Source organism: Fundulus heteroclitus, chromosome 21, assembly GCF_011125445.2.
Source record: "Fundulus heteroclitus isolate FHET01 chromosome 21, MU-UCD_Fhet_4.1, whole genome shotgun sequence".
In the NCBI taxonomy this organism is placed as follows: Eukaryota; Metazoa; Chordata; class Actinopteri; order Cyprinodontiformes; family Fundulidae; genus Fundulus; species Fundulus heteroclitus.
In genome coordinates this window covers 28,318,187-28,340,561 of record NC_046381.1, presented here as the reverse complement: position 1 = coordinate 28,340,561, position 22,375 = coordinate 28,318,187, and the positions used below count along the sequence as shown (strand labels likewise).

Sequence of the window (22,375 nt, the reverse complement as noted above, 5' to 3'; positions counted from 1 at the left end):
CCCCCTATTTCTTCTCATGCATGATGTATTTTATGAAGCTTATTGCATCTTAAAGGTGCCTCTTTGAATCTTATTCAAAACCCCTTGTGGGGCTAATAAAATTCCAAAACATATCTATATGTATTTTAAATGATTTAAATAAAAACTTTGTTAGAAAAGTAAAAGAAAATCCTTCTTATCAGCGGCCCAAAATCTCTACCAGCTTTGTTTCCAGACCAGTACCACTTGTCCGAATGCGTTTGACCCTCTTATCGCTCGCTAATAACAGCTCTGACCTGAAACAATTAACATCCTAGGGGTTTAATAATAATCTTGATTGCTTTTAATCTGAAAGTTTTTTTTTTTCCTAATCGCATCCGCCAATGTGTATGTTTCTAATGTGTGTTTTGTGTTTTAATTATGTGCAGGAAAATCTGATGTGAAATGCAGAAGGGGTGTCTGCCAACTCATCTTTGTTTCGCGTTGCGGTCCATTGAAGGTTATCCGATGCCTCTGTCTTTGCCCCCGCAATTAGTTGTCCATTTTCAGTCCTCATGTCTCAGTTCAACAGCACAACATCGTTCCAGGACAAGCGTTGTCCATGAATATTCTTTCTCCAATCGTTGTGTCTGAAACCACAAGGAATTCTGCCAGCATTTTGCCAATATGGATTTTGTCCAAAATCAAATTGTCTAATACAAGAATTGTCCATCTTCATCCGTAGTGTAGTGTAAATAAGTTGAAAAGAAAAAAATCAAAACAAAAATTACAAGAAAACTGTCTCAAAACAAAATCAACCACATCGTTCCCTCTAAAACAAAATTATTCTTGAAGTTTTTCACCTTTACCCCAGATCTTGATCCCTTAAAAATTTATCCAAGCAAAATATTTTACAGACAGTTCAACCTCTTTGTATAAGTTCATTAATAAAAAGCATTTCTCTTAACCTTGTAGCATCACATTCCCCATTAAACCTCTATGCAGCTTCTGCAAAAATTACTGATTTTTTTTTTTTTTTTTTTTTTTTCTAAATTTGATTAAAAACTGGATTAGGCAGGAGTCAAGTACATCACCTTTTTCTCCGTCCTCTGGACCACTGTGGCACCGCTTGGTACTAACTTGTCTCTGAGAATGCCTAAAAAGAGACTAAAATCTCTCCGTTAGCACATTCCAATTATATATGACCAGGTTTCCTTGCAAGAAAAAAAGCAGAAAACAGGATAGAAATGTTAATGTGAGTCAGTAGAGAGGGCAGCAGGGGTACATGAACAATTTCCAAAGCCACCTTCTTACCTCTAGAAGGATACTGAATACTGAATTGTACTTTATAAATAAATTTGCCTTGCCTTGCCTAGAAGGTCTCGATATTACCTGCCATAAGTTTGTTAAAACTTAGCATAATTTGGTCACTTTTGTCAATCCCTGCACGTCCATTTTAGATCATGACTTCTTACCATACGGCCTGAAAGAGCTCACTTTCCAGAGACTTCTGTTGGAACAAGGTGGCTTTACAGTTTCATCTCACATCATCTGAAAGAAGTAACTCAGAGAAAAACAATTCTGTTAGTGTATTAGGTGACAAAAGAAAACCTGGTCTTTCTAGTGTCTTGGTTCTTAACGTGATGTGTCTAAGTTCTTGGTTGGTCCAGGGGAGGTAGGAATCTCTTGTTCCTTTTCTTTCAGCGTTTTTGTATTAATACTTCTCCTTTTCTTAAATTATCTGCCGAACAACCTTAAATATTGTCACTTCTTTGTCACTGGTGATGCAAAAATTAAAGCAAAGGAATCATTTAACAAAGAAATAATCAAAATACACAAAACAATAAAAACCCGAAAGTAAAAAGTCTCCCAAAGCGTGCATTATGTGTGTTCCAATATCTTATAGCATTCTTTTGATTTCTTTCTAGCTCTTTCGATCATGCAAACTTAGTTATTAATGCTTTTCAATCTTAATTGGTTAAGGGTGAAACTTTAAAGCAACCGTTTTCTCTTTCAGGCTTTTGAGCTTCTAGTGTTTTTCTATACATGATAAGAGTTTTCCCCGTAATTCAGCACATTGAGAAAGCTACCCAAAAACATAGAGATTAGAAGTAGAATCTAACTCTTCACAAGCTGGCTTTATTTTATTTTTTCCCTCTGACATAGTTTTCGTGCCCCCAGGCCAGAACACACAGACCCAGCCTTGCCATAACATTCAGATGTTTACATCATGGTCAGATTTGTTTATCATATCTTTTGTCCTGCTTCAGGTTAAACTGACCCTCTGAGGCTTGCCTCAGCTCAGCATAACTAATAACATCAGATGCTTTTGTAACCGATGACATGCTTAATGTGGCCTTGTGATATCTTAACACTTCTCAAAATTTCTCATTAGCTGCATTCAAATCCCCAGTAAAAAGAAATAAAATAAATTAATACAGAACCCTTAGAAAAGCAACCATATTTAGTCCCATACAGTTTGTTTAAAGCAGTTTGTCTCATCTATTTAAATCAAAAATCATGTATATCTTAATGCTCTTAAATTCTTCTTTTTAGGCAGCTGTAAAATCCTTAGTTCTGTTATTATTTCAGCTGTCATGAATTCATTGACAAACACAAGCCAAGCACAATCTAATAGCATAACTGAATACAGCCCCAACACCTCTGGTTACTGTTCTGCATAATTAAGCTCCAAACAACAACAAAAACCTTTATCCCTAGTCCCAAGTAGTTCCTACAGCCCTGGGATATTTTCTGTTTAAGACACGTTAACATCTCTCAGTGTAACAATTTAATTTGGCCGGATGTTTAATGTGGGAAGAAAACAAACTGTTATTGAAATCTCTCTTTACCTTTCTTCAGCTTTTAGTTAACGTAGTTCATGATTAAAAACGTCATTTGAATTACGGAGCTGCAGTTCTCCCAAAACAAATGAACATTCTGAAACCATGAACATCACACAGACGAACGTTTAGTTACATACGATACACAAATACATACATTTACATACAAAGATGACATTCAGACAGACAAACACGTGCAGGCCTGCTTTTTCTGACTGTCTTAAATAGTTCTATGTTTTTCATAGTTTTTAAACGTCTATAGCAACGCCGAAAGATGTATTTTCAACATGTTAAGTTCCCGCTTAGTTTAAAAGTGGAGAGCTTGCGCTGGCTACGACCCCCGAATGTTTCGTCCAAACACGGTTTTACTCTTCAGCCCCGCAAGGATACAACTCTGTGTCTCGCAGACACCTGGACGCTTACCCCTTTTTGAAAGTTATACGTTGCATTTAATAGTTACGAACAATTTTATCCACACCGGAAGTCCCAGTCGGTCCCCACGTAAACGCTTCCCCGGTGCAACGCCCTTTTAGTTCCGTTTCCGTTTCCTTTTTATTTTTTATTTTATTAAAAACTTTCGCTTTTCTTTTTCTTATTAATCCAACTGCCCCGACCAACTGGTTGCACTTTGAACACCCCCCTGCGCCAAAAACCCCCAAAACAAAACAAAACACAAATACATTTATCTGTAACCTCACTTACACACAAAGACCCATTTGCACACACACACACAGACACACTCAATATCCGCGGATCCAAGCAGTCTCTCCCCCACTCACTCTGACTCAATAATCTCATTTCAACAGACACAATATATTGTACAAGACATGACGAAGGCAACAATATCAGACAGACAGCTTGCGCGCAAACTTTCAACATTCTGTTCACATATGCTGAAGCCGTCTCCCCTGCCCAACGTGTAGTGTCATTTAAAAAGGCCAGAATCCGTACTTACTGGATAAAAATGTCCTCAATGTGCTCCAAAGTTGCCGTGCCACTGGGGCCAAAGGAGCAGCTGTTCCTAGTACGTCAGTTCCAGCAGAGACTTCAACCGCATGTACCTCTTGTGGTTCCAGGTATGCTGATAAGCCAGTCCTCACATCACCAATAGCCAATACATACCCGCTTAAAGTCTCCACGAATGCTTGGATCCAAAGGTGCGCCCCTTTTCTGGGATCAGGGAACATGTGCCTCAGATGAACGTTGTCAGCACATGAAAGAGGGCTGTAAACAGCTGCATTCACCTGTCCTGTAGCACTGTGAGTCTGAAACAATGGCAGTTGCACACTTTGTTTTGTTGCAGGTAAAGAAAGATCAGTTTCGCTAGAATGCAGGTTACATCTGGGTCTTACGTCACAGCTTACCTGTCCCCCACATAACACCATACCAGGCACCTGCACCGAAGGGTCTGATGAAGTCACCACACTCCTGGCCTTGGATAACAGTTCTCCCTTATCACCATGCAGATTGTTTTGCATAGTTGTGTACTTACCTTCTTGTTTGAAAGAAGATGATTCCCTTACCCCTTGCAGATTTTCACTCTCTTGTTGTTTGTCGAGGCCTGAGAAGCACATGCTGAAATACAGTTCAGTTAGTTTTATCAAGCCTGCTATTTTGATTTCCTCTTTTTGGTATTTTTCTCGAGCAAACTCACCTGCATCACCCGTTTCTACTTGTGCTAGGGCTAATCTATTTTTTAACATCTGCAAATAGTAAGTGCACATTTCGGCCTCTGGTGGTGACCCTTCTGTATCACCAAAAACCCCGTCTCTCCTCATTTTTTCACACCACTCCTCAAATTGTTTTAAATGGTTTTCAGCATCTTTGTGTGGGAAGTTTGCCATTATGCTCCTTTTTCCTGTCTCCAGCAGTGTTCCTAAAGAACACCCCTGGAGCTCATTTTCTGCCTGATTCTCAGCCATTCCAGCACTCACACGTCTTGGCCAACCTGCTGGGACAGCGTCCTGACCCCGGTCCAATGAGAGCTTATTTTTTATCTCTCAGACACCAAAACTTATTATGTTCCTATATGCCTTATTATTGTGTTTTTACACGGCAGTTTCAATGAGCCAGTGTACTCAGGATGAGAAGGCCCTTACCCTTCACTTCACTTCCACGGCTCAATGACAATAACGTGTCTCACACACACACACACACACACACACACATTCTCTCTGGCCAATCTTTAGTTAACTCTGTAGGTACCTCCGGTCTCAATCTCATACGCGCTCGTTTTTCGAAAAAGGCTGCTTTTATATTACCGCAAAAACGAAGATTTTTATATTCGTCCTCGCGGAAAATAAGGGAGCTCTAAACCCACAATTTCTAGGCTACACGATGTTTTAGAAGCCACGCGTGTTCTCAGTCTCATACGCGCTCGTTTTTCGAAAAAGGCTGCTTTTATATTACCGCAAAAACGAGGATTTTTATGTTCGTCCTCGCGGAAAATAAGGGAGCTCTAAACCCACATTTTCTAGGCTACACGATGTTTAAGAAGCCACGCGTACAGGCGTGTCTGTCAGGATGGCCGCTTTTATGCTACGCACAGAGGAACACGTATTTTCCTCTGTGCCTAACAAGGGGACCTTTTAAACCCTAAATTCTCAAGGTGCACAGTATTTTCGGAACCCTGGCCAAGGATTCCCGGACTCTCACCTCTGTGACCGCACGCAAATCCCAAATTCTCATCGACACGTTTGCAAACAATTATCCTCAAACCTTTCTCTGCCTTTAGAAATACAAAAAGTCGGCCCTCCAGGAAGAAAAAGACACTAGGAGATGAATGAAATCTCCTTACCTTTTTTGCGGCCGCAAGCTGTGTGTTTTTCTTCCGGAATGACGTCCTGGCCGGAAAACGGAAGGTGGTATGCCGCCTTTTGGGAACCGGGCGGAAACACCAATTTGTTACTGTTTCACCGTGCCGTGTCTACGGTGAAGCACCCTCGGTGGACCCAGTTCGTTTTACCCAGTCAGGCGACCCCCACTTACTTATTACCTTGAATGTAGGACGCATAAAACAGACAAGTATGCTTTTAGTTATATTTTATCTAGGTAAAGACAGAGAAATAGTTACAGTCACACCAGCGCTGATGGGCCCCTGATCGGCAGGAGGCCCAGTTGGATTTCAATATATCTTTTTTTTTTAAATCTTAAAAGTCTGTCGCGATTTCTATTCAACCCTCCTTGTATTTTAAGCACAGCTGCAAGTCTTATAGACTATGTCTATTACCCCTTGCACTGTTAGAAATTGACATTTTTGCCCTTTCTGCCATGCAAGATGGCTGAAGCTGAGCAACATGGGATGGAGAGCATCTATTAAGAATGACGTTCAAGTCATGCCACTGATCCATTTTCAGATTCAGCTCTAGACATTGACTGGGTTCTTCTAACACATTAATATGTTTTGGTAACCCATTCCATTTTCGCTGTAACTGGATGTTAAGGTCATTGCCCAGTTGGAAGGTGAACCTCTACTCCAGTGTCACTTTTTTGAAGCACCTGACATGTTTTTTTCCAAGGTTGAACTGTATTTCTATCCATCCATCTACCTATCAACTCTGATCAGCTTTACTGTCCCTGCTGGACGAAGCATCCCAGAGCATTATGCTACCACCACCATGTTTTACCATCGGTGGTGTGTTAGAGGATTGAACAGTACTCGGTGAGATGTTGAACATTTGGGAAATTGATTGATGGCCTAATCTTGATTTAATTTTCCTAAATCTTTCTCCCAGGTCTATCTGCTGTGTTTGTTGGTCTTCATGGTGCTGTTTGTTCACTAATGGCCTCTAACAAACTTCTAAGGCCAGAAACATAACAGCCGGATTCCTACTGATATTAAATTACAGGTGGACTTTAGTCAGTAGGTCAGGCCAGGCAAGTTTGCTCACATCCATAAAGAAATCTAAAATGCTTTAGTGAGAACAAAAAGAAAACTATAAAAACAATAAAAAAATTAACATGTCAGATACATCCATTGCATAGAAAATAAACTAATGCTAAAACATGGATTTTATTTTGAATCTCACACTTTAATTACACATCAGTCATTGGGTGAAAAGTTCCTTATAGAGATTATTTGAGCTGTTAAGACAGTTTTAGTCCAGATTTAATGGAGCCAAGAGTCTCTTTCAGAGAGCATTGAATCTAAATGTTGCTTCCAACTGTTTAGTTCTGGTTCTGGAAACATCGAGCAGGTCCCTTATGACCAAAGGGATTTACAAGATACACACTTAACAAGCTACTCAGAAACATATTTGGACTGATCTGCTTTAGAGACCATTGGCAGGATTTTTTACTTTTTTACAAAGAAGGTCGACTTTTTAAGGCAACTGGTTGCACTGGAATTTATGTATTGTATTAAAGTAAAGGGGGGGATACATACAAATGTATTCCACTCAATTCAAAGTTTCATGAGTAAAACAATGGCAAAGCCATGTATCATTTCCTTACACCTCAAGATTATAAATGTTTTTGATGTTTGTGATGGTAACGTGATAAAATCTGTACAATTTCTACCAGTATACATATTGTTGGAAAGCACTGTAATTATGTGTGGTGGAGGGTGTCATGAACCCACCATTTATGTTCCTTATAGCTTCTTAAAAGAAATATTTCTGCTGTGCAGATGAGCAGCCAACGACATCGCCCTCTGGTGTTGGGAAAGTGACAGTGCAGCGCTGTAACCCAGGCCAGTTTGCTTGCCGCTACAGTAAGGAGTGCATCCCTGTGTCTCTGCTTTGTGATGGTCAACCAAACTGCAAGGATTACTCTGATGAGATAAGCTGTGGTAAACCTTACTCAGAGTCTATCCCTTTTTTTGCATTTCACTCCTTTTCCCTAATTTTTCTTCCATGCGTTCTAGGAACCGCTCCCACCCGAGGCTTGCATGATCAGACCAGCTACGCTACAACACCTGGTATCCATGTCCAAAACGCAACAGGCAGCCCTGGGCTACATACTGCCGAGACTGAAGGACCTGGACTCCATCTCACTACCTCACTGCAGCCTGGCACACCTGGTCTTCACACCACAGCAGGTTTGGCATTGTTCTATCATGTGATGACTCCATCTCTCTACAGCACAGTTTCAGTATAAACAGCAGGTTCTGTTGATTGACAGCACCAGCAGTCATCACAAGCCCTCCAGATACTGGTTTACCCAGAGTGCTTTGTGTGGAGGGCCAGTTCACGTGCTGGTCATTTGGCTGTGTGGACTCTGCGCAAGTGTGTGATGGAAGGAAGGATTGCTTAGATGGTTCAGATGAAGAACGCTGCGGTACGACAGACTGCTTTTCTTTTTCTTCAGCTGTAAAACTTTAGGATGTGCTAAATAAAGTGTCTCGCCATCCCCCTTCAGGCACAACCACCAGTCCAGTAGTAACTCCATGGCGCCCCCTGGTGCCCAGGCCATGTTCTCCTAAACAGTTTTCTTGTGACAGTGGGGAGTGTGTCCACAAAGATCGCAGGTGCGACCTGCGGAGGGACTGTGTTGATGGATCGGATGAAAAAGATTGTGGTAGGTGATATATGCACCTCCAAAGTGGCCATTTCATCAAAGGGCTTGGGTGCTTCTTAACACTTCCTCCGCGCTCTTCCAGTGGACTGCATAATGTCCCCGTGGACAGCCTGGAGTGCCTGCAGTGTGACGTGTGGTCTCGGCTCCTTGTTCCGGCAGAGGGATATATTAAGAGACGCCCTGCCTGGGGGATCCTGTGGTGGAGCTCAGTTTGACAGTCGAGCCTGCTTCCCTCGAGCATGTCCAGGTTTGAATGCCGGACCTACATCCACCGCTCCTCGAGGGGGGGGGGTCCCTGTATGTGATAGTGTGTTATTGCTCCTTCTCCCAGTTCATGGTCACTGGTCGGGGTGGACAGAGTGGTCAGAGTGCGATGCTTTGTGCGGAGGAGGAGTTAGGCAGAGGAACCGAACCTGCTCGGCCCCTCCTCCTAAAAACGGAGGGCGAGACTGTGAGGGCATGACCCGACAGAGCCAAACCTGCAACCTCCAGCCCTGCACCGATGAGACAGGCACACAGACAGGCAAGTAGAGACACCTCAGATAGTTCTTGCTCAGAAGGCTACTCCAATGGTACCGACAAGACCGGTTTGATTTATCTTTTGGTCCAAAGTTCAACAAGTAAACTTCTAAATGATACAACAGTTTGATCCAAATCTACCAATAACCTGATCAACAGGCTGTGTCAGTGGTATGGTGCTGGTGACAGAAGAGGACTGCCGAGCTGGAAGGGTTGATCTCTGTCCTCCTACCTGCTCAGATCTCAGCTTGACCACCAACTGCTCTGCAACTTGTACCATCGGTAAGACTCACATGCATTTGTTTTGTATTCCATGTTTGCAGAGCTTACGGGGCTGTTAACGCTGCACATGTGTTTGAATTGCATGAAGTCCTAACTGTTGCTACAAGGCTTGAGCTTGGTTCTCCTTACATCTATCCCTGTGATATTGGGTCAGAGGATTGACAGGGAAGGCAACCTGACATTGGGTTCCCCAGCGATGCCTTCCAACTCATTTTGGGGGATCCCCAGAAACAGAAGCGACATATAGTTCCCCCAGGGTTTTCTGGATCTTCACCAGAATCTTTACCCAGTGTGTTAGGGAAGCACCCAGCAGGTATCCCGATTAGCCATCCAAACCACTTCAGCCGATTTCTCTTGATGTAAAGGAGCAGATGACGCTGTGGTTGAGTCTAAGCATTTCATATTATTGCGGCTCAGCTCTTTATCATGGCAGACTGCTTCAGTGTTACTGAAGACAAAGCCCCGATTCATCCATCCATCTCCTGCTTCATCCTGCCATCACCTTTGACCAAGGGATCAAGATACTTGAACACCTCTACTTGAAGCAGAGGAGGACTCCAGATCCAAACCCAGAGGAAGCAGTTCATATTTTATTTCAGTGGAGAACCCTTCAACTTAGAGGAACTGACATTATTTTTATTTACACTAGACTGCACACTCCCCCTTTTTACATTGAAGTGTATGGCTTGAAAACAACATGTCTACATCATTTCAAAAGGGACAGCTGAAGCCTAAGAATCAGAATCAGAATCAAGTTTAAGCGCCAAGTAGGTTTGCACATACAAGGAATTTGACTTGGTGTTGATGGTTCAGACAAAATAAGAATACAATAAAATAAAATGAAATTGAATAAAATGGATATATATACAGAAGTTATACACACTCAGTAAACTATGCGTTAATGTAACGCAGAAGCTTGTAGACCTGAACGGGGGAGAGAGACAGTGTCCAGTGTCACAGGCGTCTCTTGGCCTTGTTCACAAGGCTGGTAGCAGATGGGAAAAAGCTGTTCTTGTGGCGTGAAGTTTTGGTCCTGATGGACCGCAGCCTCCTGCCAGAGGGAAGTGACTGAAATAGTCTGTGACTGGGGTGCGAGGGATCAGCCACAATCTTCCCTGCACGCCTCAGAGTCCTGGAGGCGTACAGGTCCTGGAGAGATGGAAGATTGCAGCCAATCACCTTGTCTGCAGACCGGATGACACGCTGCAGTCTGCCCTTATCCTTGGCGGTGGCACCAGCGTACCAGATTGTGATGGAGGAGGTAAGGATGGACTCAATGATGGAGGAGTAGAACTGCACCATCATTGTCCTTGGCAGGTTGAATTTCTTCAGCTGCCGCAGGAAGTACATCCTCTGCTTGGCTTTCTTGGTGAGGGAGTTGATGTTCAGCTCCCACTTTAGGTCCTGGGAGATGATAGTTCCCAGGAAGCGGAAAGACTCCACAGTGTCAATGGTGGAGTCACAGAGGGTGATGGGGGTAGCTGGGGCTGAGTTCTTCCTGAAGTCCACAACCATCTCCACTGTTTTTACAGTGTTGAGCTCCAGGTTTGTTCTCCCTGCACCAGCTCACCAGATGCTCAGCCTCCCACCTGTAAGTGGACTCATCACCATCAGAGATAAGTCAGATGAGAGTGGTGTCATCCGTGAACTTCAAGAGCTTGACAGACTGATGACTGGGGGTTCAGCTGTTGGTGTACAGGGAGAAGAGCAGAGGAGAAAAAACACAGCCCTGGGGGGAACCAGTGCTGATGAGCTGTGAGTCAGAGTCATGTTTTCCCAGCTTCACGTGCTGCTTCCTGTCAGACAGAAAGTCTGTGATCCACCTGTAGGCGGAGTCAGGTACATTCAGCTGGGAGATCTTCTCCTGAAGCAGAGCTGGGATGATTATGTTGAAGGCAGAGCTGGAATCCACAAACAGGATCCTGGTGTAGGTTCCTGCAGAGTCCAGGTGCTGGAGGATGTGGTGAAGGGTCAGGTTGACAGCGTCCTCTGCAGACCTGTTGGCTCTGTAGGCAAACTGTAGGGGGTCCAGGAGGGGATCGGTGATTTCTTTAAGGTGTGAAATCACAAGGCGCTCAAAGGACTTCATAACAACAGAGGTCAGAGCGACGGGTCTAAAGTCATTAAGTCCTGTGGTCCTTGGCTTCTTTGGAACAGGGATAATGATGGAGGATTTGAAGCAGACTGGTACGTGACATGCCGCCAGTGAGGTGTTAAAAATGTCTGTGAACACTGGAGACAGCTGAACAGCACAGTGCTTCAGGGTGGATGGAGAGACAGAGTCTGGTCCAGCAGCTTTCAGGGGGTTCTGTCTTCTGAAGAGTTGTTAACATCCCTCTCATGAATGGAAAGAGTTGTCACTGAGGAGGAGGTGGAGGTGATCTCTTGGGTGGTGTCGTGTGGGGTGAATGCAGGACTGTCCCTTTGTCTGTTAAAACGACAGTAGAAGTTGTTCAGGTCGTTTGCTAACTGTCGGTCGTTCATGGAGTGGGGGGCTTTAGGCTTGTAGTTTGCTATCTGCCTGAGACCTTTCCAGACAGAAGCAGAGCAGAGGGTCCCCGATTAGACATCCATGACTACTCCTTGATATTCCAGCCACATACACCATAGAGGCCATCCTGCCCTGGCAGCCAGTTCAAATTTGGATTGAACCATATCACAGTATGATATGGTTACAAAGTCAATAACTTTTGGCCAAAGTTGGCTTTGTACCAAGTACAAATCTGAAAACAGGGATTGCTGTGGATACCCCATATATTGGACAGAAGTCCAATAACAAAACACCACTGGAATTAGGAAAGCTGTTCCTCACAATCACACCTCTCCAGGTAACACCATCAGTGCTCACATTGATGGTCCCTTTTCACCACACAAACCTGGGAGACTTTTTGAAGGCTAGAAAATCCGACATGCTGTTTAGCATGTAAGCAGAGGCAAAAGTCAGAACCCGTGGCCCAGCTGAGGGCTCATGACTGTCCCTACATGTCCTGCAAAGTCCAGGGCTTCTATGGAACTTTGTTAAAAATGTTAAAATATTACACAACATAAAAACATTAACATAAAGGCACATTTACAGACATTGAGGTGACATTTCACATCCCCAAAACCAGATAATGCTGCCTACCCCATTGTTACTTTCTGCAGATGGTTTGTTATTCATCAATAGGGGGTTTTCAGCTGACGTCACGCTCACGTGACTACTCAGCGCGTCCGCCATATTGGGTGGCAGTCGTTTCGCACCGTTGACCTGCATTGTATGACGCCTTAGGCAGTATTGGAAGTGAACAATGGGGAAAACGTGTTTAATGGTTGGTTGCACGGCCCGTGGAGGTGGAGATCAACGCTCTTTCTATCGCCTACTAGCCGTAATAGTGAATCAATGTGAAAAAACAAAACAGCTATCTGAACAACGCCGTCACCTATGGCTGACACGGATATCCAGGTCCGATTTGGACGGTGATAAGCTGGAATACGCCAGAGTCTGCGGTGCTCACTTTGTCACAGGTAATTAACTGTTAAGTATTTAAAACATGTAAGAAGAATATATTAATAATAGGGCTTGGGCGTTATGACTTATTACTTTCCGCGGCTGCCATGTTGACTGACTCCGCCCCCTCTACTGCCTATTACTACCGCGTACTGTACTCCCTCTCTCAGCCGTGTTTTAATTTGATTAATTTCACCTTAACTTGATTTCAACCATGGTAAACCGTTGCTGTATTGTGGGCTGTAACAGCGCAACACATGATCGCCATGGGAAAAACATAGAAACAGATTAATTTTCCACCGCTTTCCTGCCTGGAGGCGCAACCACGGAGAACAACTGTTAGTGATAACAAAGAGTCGTCGGCTCGCTTGGATCGCGGCTGTAAGTCGACCGAACATAACTTTCCACAGTATCCCGATGTCAATGAGAGTGTGTTCTAAACCTTTGAAACACATAGCAGCTAGTTAAAAGTAGTTTACATGCGTGAGTGGTTGTTAGCGCTGACGGTTAGCATGTGCCAGAGCCCGTCTGAGCGCAGCTTACCTTTGAACGAGTTGCTGTGTTCCCACTGTTTGCTGGCTTTATGATCTGCAGCTCCTACCGGCGCCAATACGGTAAATACAACTTAATTTTGCACTGGTCATTGTTCTGCTTAAATAATTAAAGCCGCGAGCGGCGTCGATCAGCCCTGCAGCCAAGCGCCTTCGCGCACCGCCGGCCGCCGGCCGTCAGCCACTGCAGAAGCATGCGACGCATTTGCGTCGGATTGTTTACATTTTTACCATCTTATTAAAACTCACCCGTCCACGTATGATGGCGATTTCCTTGATGTACATAACCAGATGTGAACTGGTTGTGAGCCTCTAGACCCTTGTAAGCTCTCATTTCCTCAAGAGTGTGCAGAGGGTTTTCACTGAACACCAAGTAATGCACTATGTCGCCGTGCTCTACATTTGGCCAATCATCTGGATTACGGCTAAACAAGGCACCGTGGAGGGCATACGGGTCCATATGGTCGATCACGGAACATTTCCTCAGATATACGTCCTTATCTGGTCGCTCTAGCGTGCTGGCGTACTTATCCATTCGCGATACGATAATACGTGTAGGACAACTAGAGATAAGGAAGTGAACCACCCAATATGGCGGACCGGAAGTTGGCCAGTGACGTCAGTGAAAACCCCCTATTTTGGGGAATCTGATCCTTCCCGTGAGACCAAAGTGTCATGGAAACCCCTAACAGGTGCGAAAACGCCAAAGAACACAGTCTGCTGGGATCATAAGGCTGTACAACCCTCTTCAACACGTTTTGGTGGAAATTATGTTATTTAAAAGAAAAAAATCTAAACTTAAAATAAGTATGCGTTTATCTGTATATTTCCTAAACTGTTGGTAGATTAACATAGCTATAGTTAAGGACAATAAGGATAAATGGTTGTATTGTTATGTGTGTTTAACACTTATCACAGCTCTCTAGGTGGTTTAAATTAATATATATATATATATATATATATATATATATATATATATATATATATATATATATATATATATATATATATATATATATATATATATATATAAAATGGGAAAGGGATCATAATTCAGATTTATCTTAATGATCTTGGTAACATTTGTCTTTTTTATTTTGTCTAAACATAATCATACCAGCAGAGAATGCATGTTTGACTACTGATGTTTCTCATCCCATATTTCTAATTTTATGGCAGCTTTAAAACCAAGCAAACAAAACTTTGTGCTGATGGAAAAGAACTGACTTTTGTTTTCCCTAAATCACGAACCTTTGCCATAAACAATGCCGTCCCCCAGGCTGCCGCTGTCCCTACGGGTTGTACCTTCAGGACGGCCAATGTGTGAACTCCAGCCAGTGTGTCTGCCACTGGGACGATGACACGCTGCAGCCTGGACAGGTGATCAGCAGAGATCAGTGCACCACATGGTGAGAGACACGGACACATGTTCAAATGTTAGACGTTCAGCTGTGGAAAACTGTTGTGTGAAAAAAAACACTTATTGTAAATAATAATGAATGGCTTGATAAAATTCTTATTTGACCCCCAGTATGTGCAGAGAAGGGCAGGTCATCTGTGACCCTTCTAGATGTGTGGGGACCTGTCGGTGGTCTGCCTGGTCTTCATGGTCTCCATGTGATGTCACCTGCGGTGTGGGGCTGCAGCAACGCTACAGGTGAGTTTGCTTATTTCTGTACAGCTTTAGACGGTCCTGATTGACCCTTAGAGTATCCTTATCATTCTAATTGACGCTTATTTTAAGAGATTTGTTTGACCTTTGCATTTTATCCACCTAAAGCACAGATGCTAACAGCTCACACAAAGCAGTCTTGGTCAAAATAATTTTTATGCATCACAAATGTTGATCTGTGTCCGTATTCACAAAGAATTCTAAGACCTTGTTTACATGACAACGACCCATTGAAAACAAGACATTTGTTTGTATTAACATGTTTATACGGCAATGTTAATTGTTAAAAGTAGCTCTTACTGACGTCATTCAAGGAAAAATCTTACAATTTCTCAAATTCTAAGATTTTTCTTAGAGTTTTACCTCTGTAAGATAAAAGTTATTCACAAAGGATCCTGGGCCATAAGTGAGCTCCTAATGTGATAACATTTTAGGAGTAGTGTGGAGGACTCTTAGCGAGCCTAAAAGTCTCTTAAGCAGAGAACATGGCGGAAACAGAGAGAGCTGATTTGCTGATCCACCACCTAAACACTGGTGGAAATTAGCCCATAAACACCTAACAATCTTTAATATGTGGATATGATAAACTTTATCATCCCCATTGGGGGAAATAAATTAGTTTCAGGGACATGATGGGTAGCAACGTGATTTTACTGAAGATAAATAAATATTAGGACTAATATTGAAAAATCATGAATTAAAAGTGGCAAAAAGTACAAAGAAAACAGTACAGAGGAATTATTATTTATCCTCTCAATAATAACATTTTTAAAATAATAGGAAATTGTTGCAGAAAATAATTCAAGACAAAACAATGTACAATATACGTAGAGGGAAGATGTAAAAGAGATGTGAAGGTATTTGCTGTATAGTACATGATGATGCCAGCCTAAATGGTCATATGAAATTTGCTTGTGTGATGCCTCTCCTCTCTGGCGTCTGATTGCTGCTTGGAGCACTTCTGATTTTCCAGGCTGGTGCGTAAAAGCACCAAGCACCAAGCCTGACACACACAGTCATCTGTGCTTTAAAATCTGCCTATTTACGCTGTGATTCAGGCACCAATTTACCGTTCAACAGTCCCTCTATCCTCCCAGAGCTGTGAGGATAGAGGAGCTGCTCCTCTTTTCAATTCAGTTTTCTCCACCTATTCTTCTCTATTTTATATCAGTCCCAGTAAAATACTGACGGGGAGAGCACACTGGTATCAAATAGATGAAATAGTAAAATGACTGGTAAGGTGAGTAAACATAAGAAGAAAAAAAATCAAAATAATGATTATGATGAAAATAAGGTGTGTTCAAACACTGTGATGCTGAATTACAATGATTTAATTCCATCATCATGTCACACATTTCTCAATCCAGTCTAATCAGTTCATTTCTCTGTATTGATTATGACATTTGTGTTTTTGTTTGCTATTTATTTCTTGTGTCAACCAATCACAGCTAAGTAGACAGCATCACACCTAGGATTGGGGTCAGCCACACCTCCTCACTAAGATAAAAATGTCTGTCGTCTTCTTCCTCAGAGTCACTCTCAGCTGCGATCAGAAGCTAAAACTCCTAGGTGGGGATTTTAGGCTAAGATAGAAGCTCTCTGAGAGGACTCTCAGAATCATTATGGCACTTGTCTTCACCAGGTTGTCAAGCTATTTAAACCTTATCAGTGTACACAAAGACAGTTGAAACCAAAATGGATTGTTGTGTGCTGCAGAAATGTGCTGCCTTGTACAGTGACTGTATCAGATACTGCTTAATGAGACCGCTTCAAGGATAATTTCTTTCCTCTCAGGTCTTTGCTGATAGAGGCAGAACCAATCAGAGCAGCCTGTTCAGGTGACACCTCTGAGTCCCGGCGCTGCTCCATCCCGTGTCTCCCTGGTACCTGAACTCACACAATTAAAAGATTTTAATGGATTATGTTTAACATTTTATCTAATCATATCAAGTCAAACCTTTTCATCTGATGCATAAACCCTATGCAGTCTTTATGAAGCCTTTTTTATAGTAGCATACAATGACGTTCTCCACTTCATGTTGCACAGGACTACCAGATGGCACATGGAGTAAATGGAGTAGCTGGTCAGAGTGCACTAAGACGTGTTTCAGTGACGTAGATGACGTGGGGATGAGACGGCGATTTCGCGGCTGCAACAGCACACTCCCAGCTCCCGACCACAGTTACACACCAGCTGTATGTGCTGGAGAGGACGAGGAACAAGAGCCCTGCAACACTGTGCACTGTCCAGGTGACCCAAGCATTGTCATCCCTGTCTACCTAAAACTAATTACATTTTACTTGCAGTGGATAATTCTCCAAGGAGGTTCATTTAGGAAAAATCCAGATTACTTAGGTCTGGAGGCTCAACCTAAAGTCTAGTCCGGTAGGAACAGAAACCAAGACCAGTGGACTTCTGTCATCTTAAAGGGGACATATCATGCTTTTCAGTTCTTATTCAGTTGTGGTCTATATAAAGAGGAACTGTAATGCTTTCGTCTGAATTCCTCGTTATTCTTTGTTGCTCCACAGCTCCTCTTTTACCCCTGTTCTGAGATTTGTCTAAGTGCAATTTGTTTTGGTGCTGCCTCTTTAAATCTAAATCAGGTTCTTCCTCCAGGTCGCAGAGCGTTCCACTTCACCTTGTTCAGCCATTTTTGTAGTCCACTGGTGGACAGTGGAATAAATGTATGGGTTAATACACCCAAACACCGAACATTTTGACTTATCCACAACTTCATAGATCAATGAAAATGTCCAGTTATCATTGTTTTTTCCCATGACTAATAGGCATGCACTCAAATTTACTGATGTGGTAAATGGAATAATATGGCCTTTCTTTTATGTGACGTCATCGTCAAGCTGCCGCCTTGTGTGGTTCTTCTCCCCTCATAGACAGAACAGTGAGGCAGCACTAGTAACCTGCTTTTTACAAGATGTCCAAGAGCAAGTGTAGTTTTACAGACAAACTGTAAAATAAATTCCTATCATACCATCTTGGTCGGGAAATTTGGGTGGCAGAGTGCACCATGTCCCAGCCTGGCATAGGTGTTTCTGTGTATGACAAAAGTGCCCTGGATATGTTTATTGATGTGGGTTATTCATTGCTGTATATGCTGCATGTAAAAACAAAAAATCAGCATAGGAGATTGTCCAGTAAGGGCAAATATGCTTACCTGACTCCGCCAGATAGATTTGCTCCGCATATCCATCTGGAAACCTTCCGTTGAAGTAATTTTGGGAAGGGGCGAAAATACTGGTCAGCTGATTGGCCTATGTTGGTGATAGACGGGTCAAATAAACCAATCAGATTCGTCGTCGCTCTGTTACGAGCGACGACGAAAACACAACCACAAGCCAAGCTACTCTTGCTGCTGCAAGTAAAGGCTCGTTAGCTCAGCAGAGAAATACTCTGTAATTCCGATAAAACTTGCTCGATAGCCACGCTAACGCTAGTTTCATCGGCTGAAGCCGCCATGTTCTTTAGACTGAACTGACGCGCTTCCCGTTGCGTCACACCTCAACCCGCCTCAAAGCCAACGCTGATTGGACGTTCGTTTGGTGAACGGCTCCAAATTTTCTTCAACGGAGGGTATCCAGACTGATCTGCGAGTGAAACCTTGAAACCTCGCGAGATCAGGATGGTCTCACGAGGCTACAAATATGCACCATATGAAAGAAAAATCTTAAAAAGCCTAATGTAAAAACCAAACAAACGTGCAACTGAGCTTGGTGACCTGTAGAAAATTTGCAAAACATGTTTGCGTATTTGTGCATAAAAATACCAACAGGCTACAAGAACGAAATAGACTTTACAAATTAGCATTAGCTCTGCAGCAAAATATGAATAAAGAGAGTATGGTGAAGAAAAATAGAACAAAAAAGAAAACTGAAGATTGGAGGATACACATATCTGTTCTTGCTAAATAAGGGTCTCTGTGAGACTGCTACTTTTTATTATTATTAACACAGAAAATAACAGAATGTTTTTTTTTTTCAGAACATTATTTCAGATATTTGTTTATTTATTTGTCCACTATGACTCAAAAAGTGGGCTATTATTGTTGCAGGTTAATCTACTTATCAAGAAGAGTAATTTCTATAATTTTATTCCAGAGATTTTAAATTCACCTTTTTACTTGTTAATTTATGGAGGTTTATCTGAGTTTTGTTACATAACTATTATTTCTAACCACACAGAGAAGGTATACTCTAAATATGTAAGCCTTCTTAAAGTAAACAGTATATGATGAAGTGTTTCACGACTAGGCCAGAGTCCAGATTTTGCAAATCAAAAGGTCACCCTACTTTGAACCATTGTCACCTGTACATTTAATGGTTAAATTTACAAAGGAGGCAATGATTATGGGAAATAGATATAAGAGGGAATAATCAGACACCTTCCACTCTGAGACTCATACTGAAAATGGAACATGTAAGAGTTTCTGGGAAGAGTGACTCCTTTTACAAAGAAACAGTAAAGTATTTTTGCTTTTTACTTTCCTTTAGTTTTATATCGCAGTTACTTTAACATGAATCGTTTTTGTCTGGTAAATAATCCATGGCTCATCTGTAAATAACAATCAAAGCAAACACAACATTAAGTGTTCATAAATTAGCGTTAGCGTAAACCCCTAGGATATTTTGGAGTTGCTAACGGTAGTAGCCTGCTTTGGTCTTGGGCTGGCTCTTCTCATGCTAGCCATTAGCTTTAGCCTGTGAGACCAAGCAGTCTGGACTTTTATTAAATGAAGATGCCGAGAGCTGTCTGCTGCGGGTAAAATGTGAACTGCCTCTAGCTTGAACTATTCCGGTCACATGCTAATGTTAGCCATGTTCTTCCAGTGCATGGAGAGTGGTCCCTGTGGTCCCAGTGGTCTCCGTGTTCATCTGAGTGTGACTCTGGTGTCCAGACGAGGGCGAGATTCTGCAGTTCACCACCGCCACAGCATGGGGGCAGAAACTGTACTGGACCTCACATACAAACAAAGGACTGCAACTCTCATCCCTGTTCAGGTACTCTATCTATAGATGCAGAGAGCTATTAGAGATGACATCAGAAAGCATTGTAAACATGCATTTTGTTTTTCTTTGTTTTAATTTGATTAAAAAAATAATACACCACATTTATTAAGCGTGTGTTTGTTTCCCTGTAGGCGTGTGTCCAGAGGGGATGACGTACATGACAGCAGCGGAGTGTAAGGCCCAGGGAGGAGCATGTCCGCGGGTGTGCATGGACATGACCTCCACAGAGGTTCAGTGTGCCACCTCCTGCTACGACGGCTGCTACTGCGCCCCGGGCCTCTACCTGTTCAACAGCAGCTGTGTTCCTTTGGCACAGTGCCCGTGTTACCACCAGGGAGAGATGCACCCAGCAGGTGCCTCCCTGCCTGCTGATGTCTGTAACAACTGGTACTCCTCTTTAATAATTCTTCCAATTCAGACTATATTTTAAACATTGCTCAAAACAACCATTCCTATTGCTGTTGGAGTGCTCCTCGTTTGTGTCTTTTGACACATTTTTTTTTTGTCTCAAACAGTACCTGTACCGATGGAGAAATGAAATGTGGGACTGTTCCTTGCCCAGGTGAGCAGTGTGTCACGAATTTAACATTTGCTGTTCCTTTTCTATTGCCCTTGTCTGGTCCAGTCCAGTTTTTGGTCTTCCTACAATGCTTATTTTGTGTCCCAGTGGACTGTGGCTGGAGCAGTTGGACCCAGTGGAGCGCTTGCACTCGAACATGTGACGTAGGTTTCAGACGGAGGTACCGCTCAGGAACCAATCCTCCTCCAGCTTTCGGTGGTCGTCCGTGCAAAGGAGAGCGAGTCGGGCTAGATACCTGCAGCATCGAACCCTGTCTGGGTGAGAAGTGGATCGCTCATGTTGTTAAAGAAATGTTGAATGTGTTTGTAGCAAAGTGAAGGACACGGGTGTTGTGATGTGTTCAAAGGTATAAGAGAACCATGGAGTGTGTGGTCGGAGTGTTCTGTGACGTGTGGAGGAGGTTACAGGACACGGACCCGTGGGCCAATCAGAATCCACGGCACAGCTCAGCAGTTCAGCGCCTGTAACCTGCAGCCGTGTGGTAACACTGATCTGTTCAACAAAGATTTTAATTAACATTCCAGCTGTTACTTCAAGAAGTGGCCTTACTTGTTACTTTAAAAATTGTATTTGTGCACAAGAAAAGGATAAGAAATAAGAAATGGATGAATAGTTGTGTTGCAATCTGCAAGTTGTGGTTTCAATTTCATCCTTCTTCTGTCACATGTCAATGTGCCCTTGAGCAAGGCACCTGACCACAAGTTGCCCACCAATCTGCGTATCAGTGTATGAGTGTGTGTTAGTCAGTGTGACTGGGTAAATGTGGCTGTACTGTAAAGTGCTTCGTGTGGTTAGTATGACTAGAAAAGCGATACAGAACTTATTTAAATTCCAGCCAAACTTGAATTTCTGTCTTTTAGCCCCATAAAGTCACAACTGACTGTGCAGCAGGTTACAAACAACTCAAGGCAGTCCATTTTTGAGAAATGTGGGGACTAGTAGAGGTTTTATCACTTTTAATGTGTCCGATCCTCTTTTTTAAGACGTCAATGGATGAAAACGTTCATTGCTGCTTTAGCCTAGTTTGTGTTTTCTCTTTCTAAGAGTTCTCAGGGTTTTTTTTTGACTCAAAAACCTTTTCTGTCAAAGTTTTCCACACTTTCTCCATTTTACACAGATCAGGACCATTGAGTAGTTAGTGCTCTACCTGCACCCTTTTTTTCTCAGCTGTAATAAAAGCTGTGGCATCTTTTGTCATATCTAAGAGTGCAATATATATGCATATCTTCAAATGATTTGGTCCCAAACATACAAAGGTTGTTCTAAAAATCCGTACAGACTTTACATTAGTGTGGAAACAATCATTGCAAATCCATACCCTCGCAGAGGTCGTGCCAACACCTGGCTTTTTTTTTTTTTTTTTTTTTTTTTTTTTATATATATATATATATATATTTATTGTTTTCAACAAATTAACAAAACTGCAGGACAGTTATCAAAATACAAAGATATGCAGAACATCGATCAGACTGCAATGACTAATTGGCGTCGGTAGACGCAGGCTTTGAGATCTTCTACAATGACATCATTAGTGAATGAATCCAAACAAGATTGCAGTTACAAATAAATTCCAGAGTACAGCTGCCCAACTATAACTTATGTAACCATAAAAACAACAAAAACAGTGATACCCTGACCCAACCCACCCCAAGTTATCAAGGATAGAAGATAGAACAGCAAAAAAGATAGATGGGGAAGAAAGAGAAAAAAAAAAAAAAAAATAATAATAATAATAATAATAATAAAAAAATAAAAAGGGAAGGTTAATTTGTATAACCAAAACAAGTATGATAATTAAATAAAATATTCAGCTCCTCCGCATACTGCTGGAAATGAGTGCGTAAGGGTGTATTAAGTCCCTTGTGTACCAACCGAGAGGCTTTCTGACAGGCAGGGAGGCAGCAGAGCCACACTGCAGACGCCAATCCATCACTACACGTG

At 42.4% G+C, this 22,375-nt stretch overlaps 1 protein-coding gene across 1 annotated transcript in view; it reads left to right on the top strand.

The window, feature by feature from the left end:
- The window catches only part of scospondin (subcommissural organ spondin), a 151,229-nt gene that overhangs the window by 64,467 nt on the left and 64,387 nt on the right, over window positions 1-22,375 (top strand). Inside the window, exons 53-68 of the mRNA XM_036125764.1 lie at window positions 7,429-7,590; window positions 7,666-7,839; window positions 7,923-8,078; window positions 8,160-8,318; window positions 8,401-8,565; window positions 8,650-8,841; window positions 8,997-9,119; window positions 14,437-14,566; window positions 14,689-14,814; window positions 16,624-16,712; window positions 16,877-17,080; window positions 19,675-19,845; window positions 19,986-20,241; window positions 20,370-20,416; window positions 20,522-20,692; window positions 20,781-20,915. Of these exons, the coding sequence (XP_035981657.1) occupies window positions 7,429-7,590; window positions 7,666-7,839; window positions 7,923-8,078; window positions 8,160-8,318; window positions 8,401-8,565; window positions 8,650-8,841; window positions 8,997-9,119; window positions 14,437-14,566; window positions 14,689-14,814; window positions 16,624-16,712; window positions 16,877-17,080; window positions 19,675-19,845; window positions 19,986-20,241; window positions 20,370-20,416; window positions 20,522-20,692; window positions 20,781-20,915 (2,460 nt within the window). The remainder of the gene's footprint in view (window positions 1-7,428; window positions 7,591-7,665; window positions 7,840-7,922; window positions 8,079-8,159; window positions 8,319-8,400; window positions 8,566-8,649; window positions 8,842-8,996; window positions 9,120-14,436; window positions 14,567-14,688; window positions 14,815-16,623; window positions 16,713-16,876; window positions 17,081-19,674; window positions 19,846-19,985; window positions 20,242-20,369; window positions 20,417-20,521; window positions 20,693-20,780; window positions 20,916-22,375) is intronic.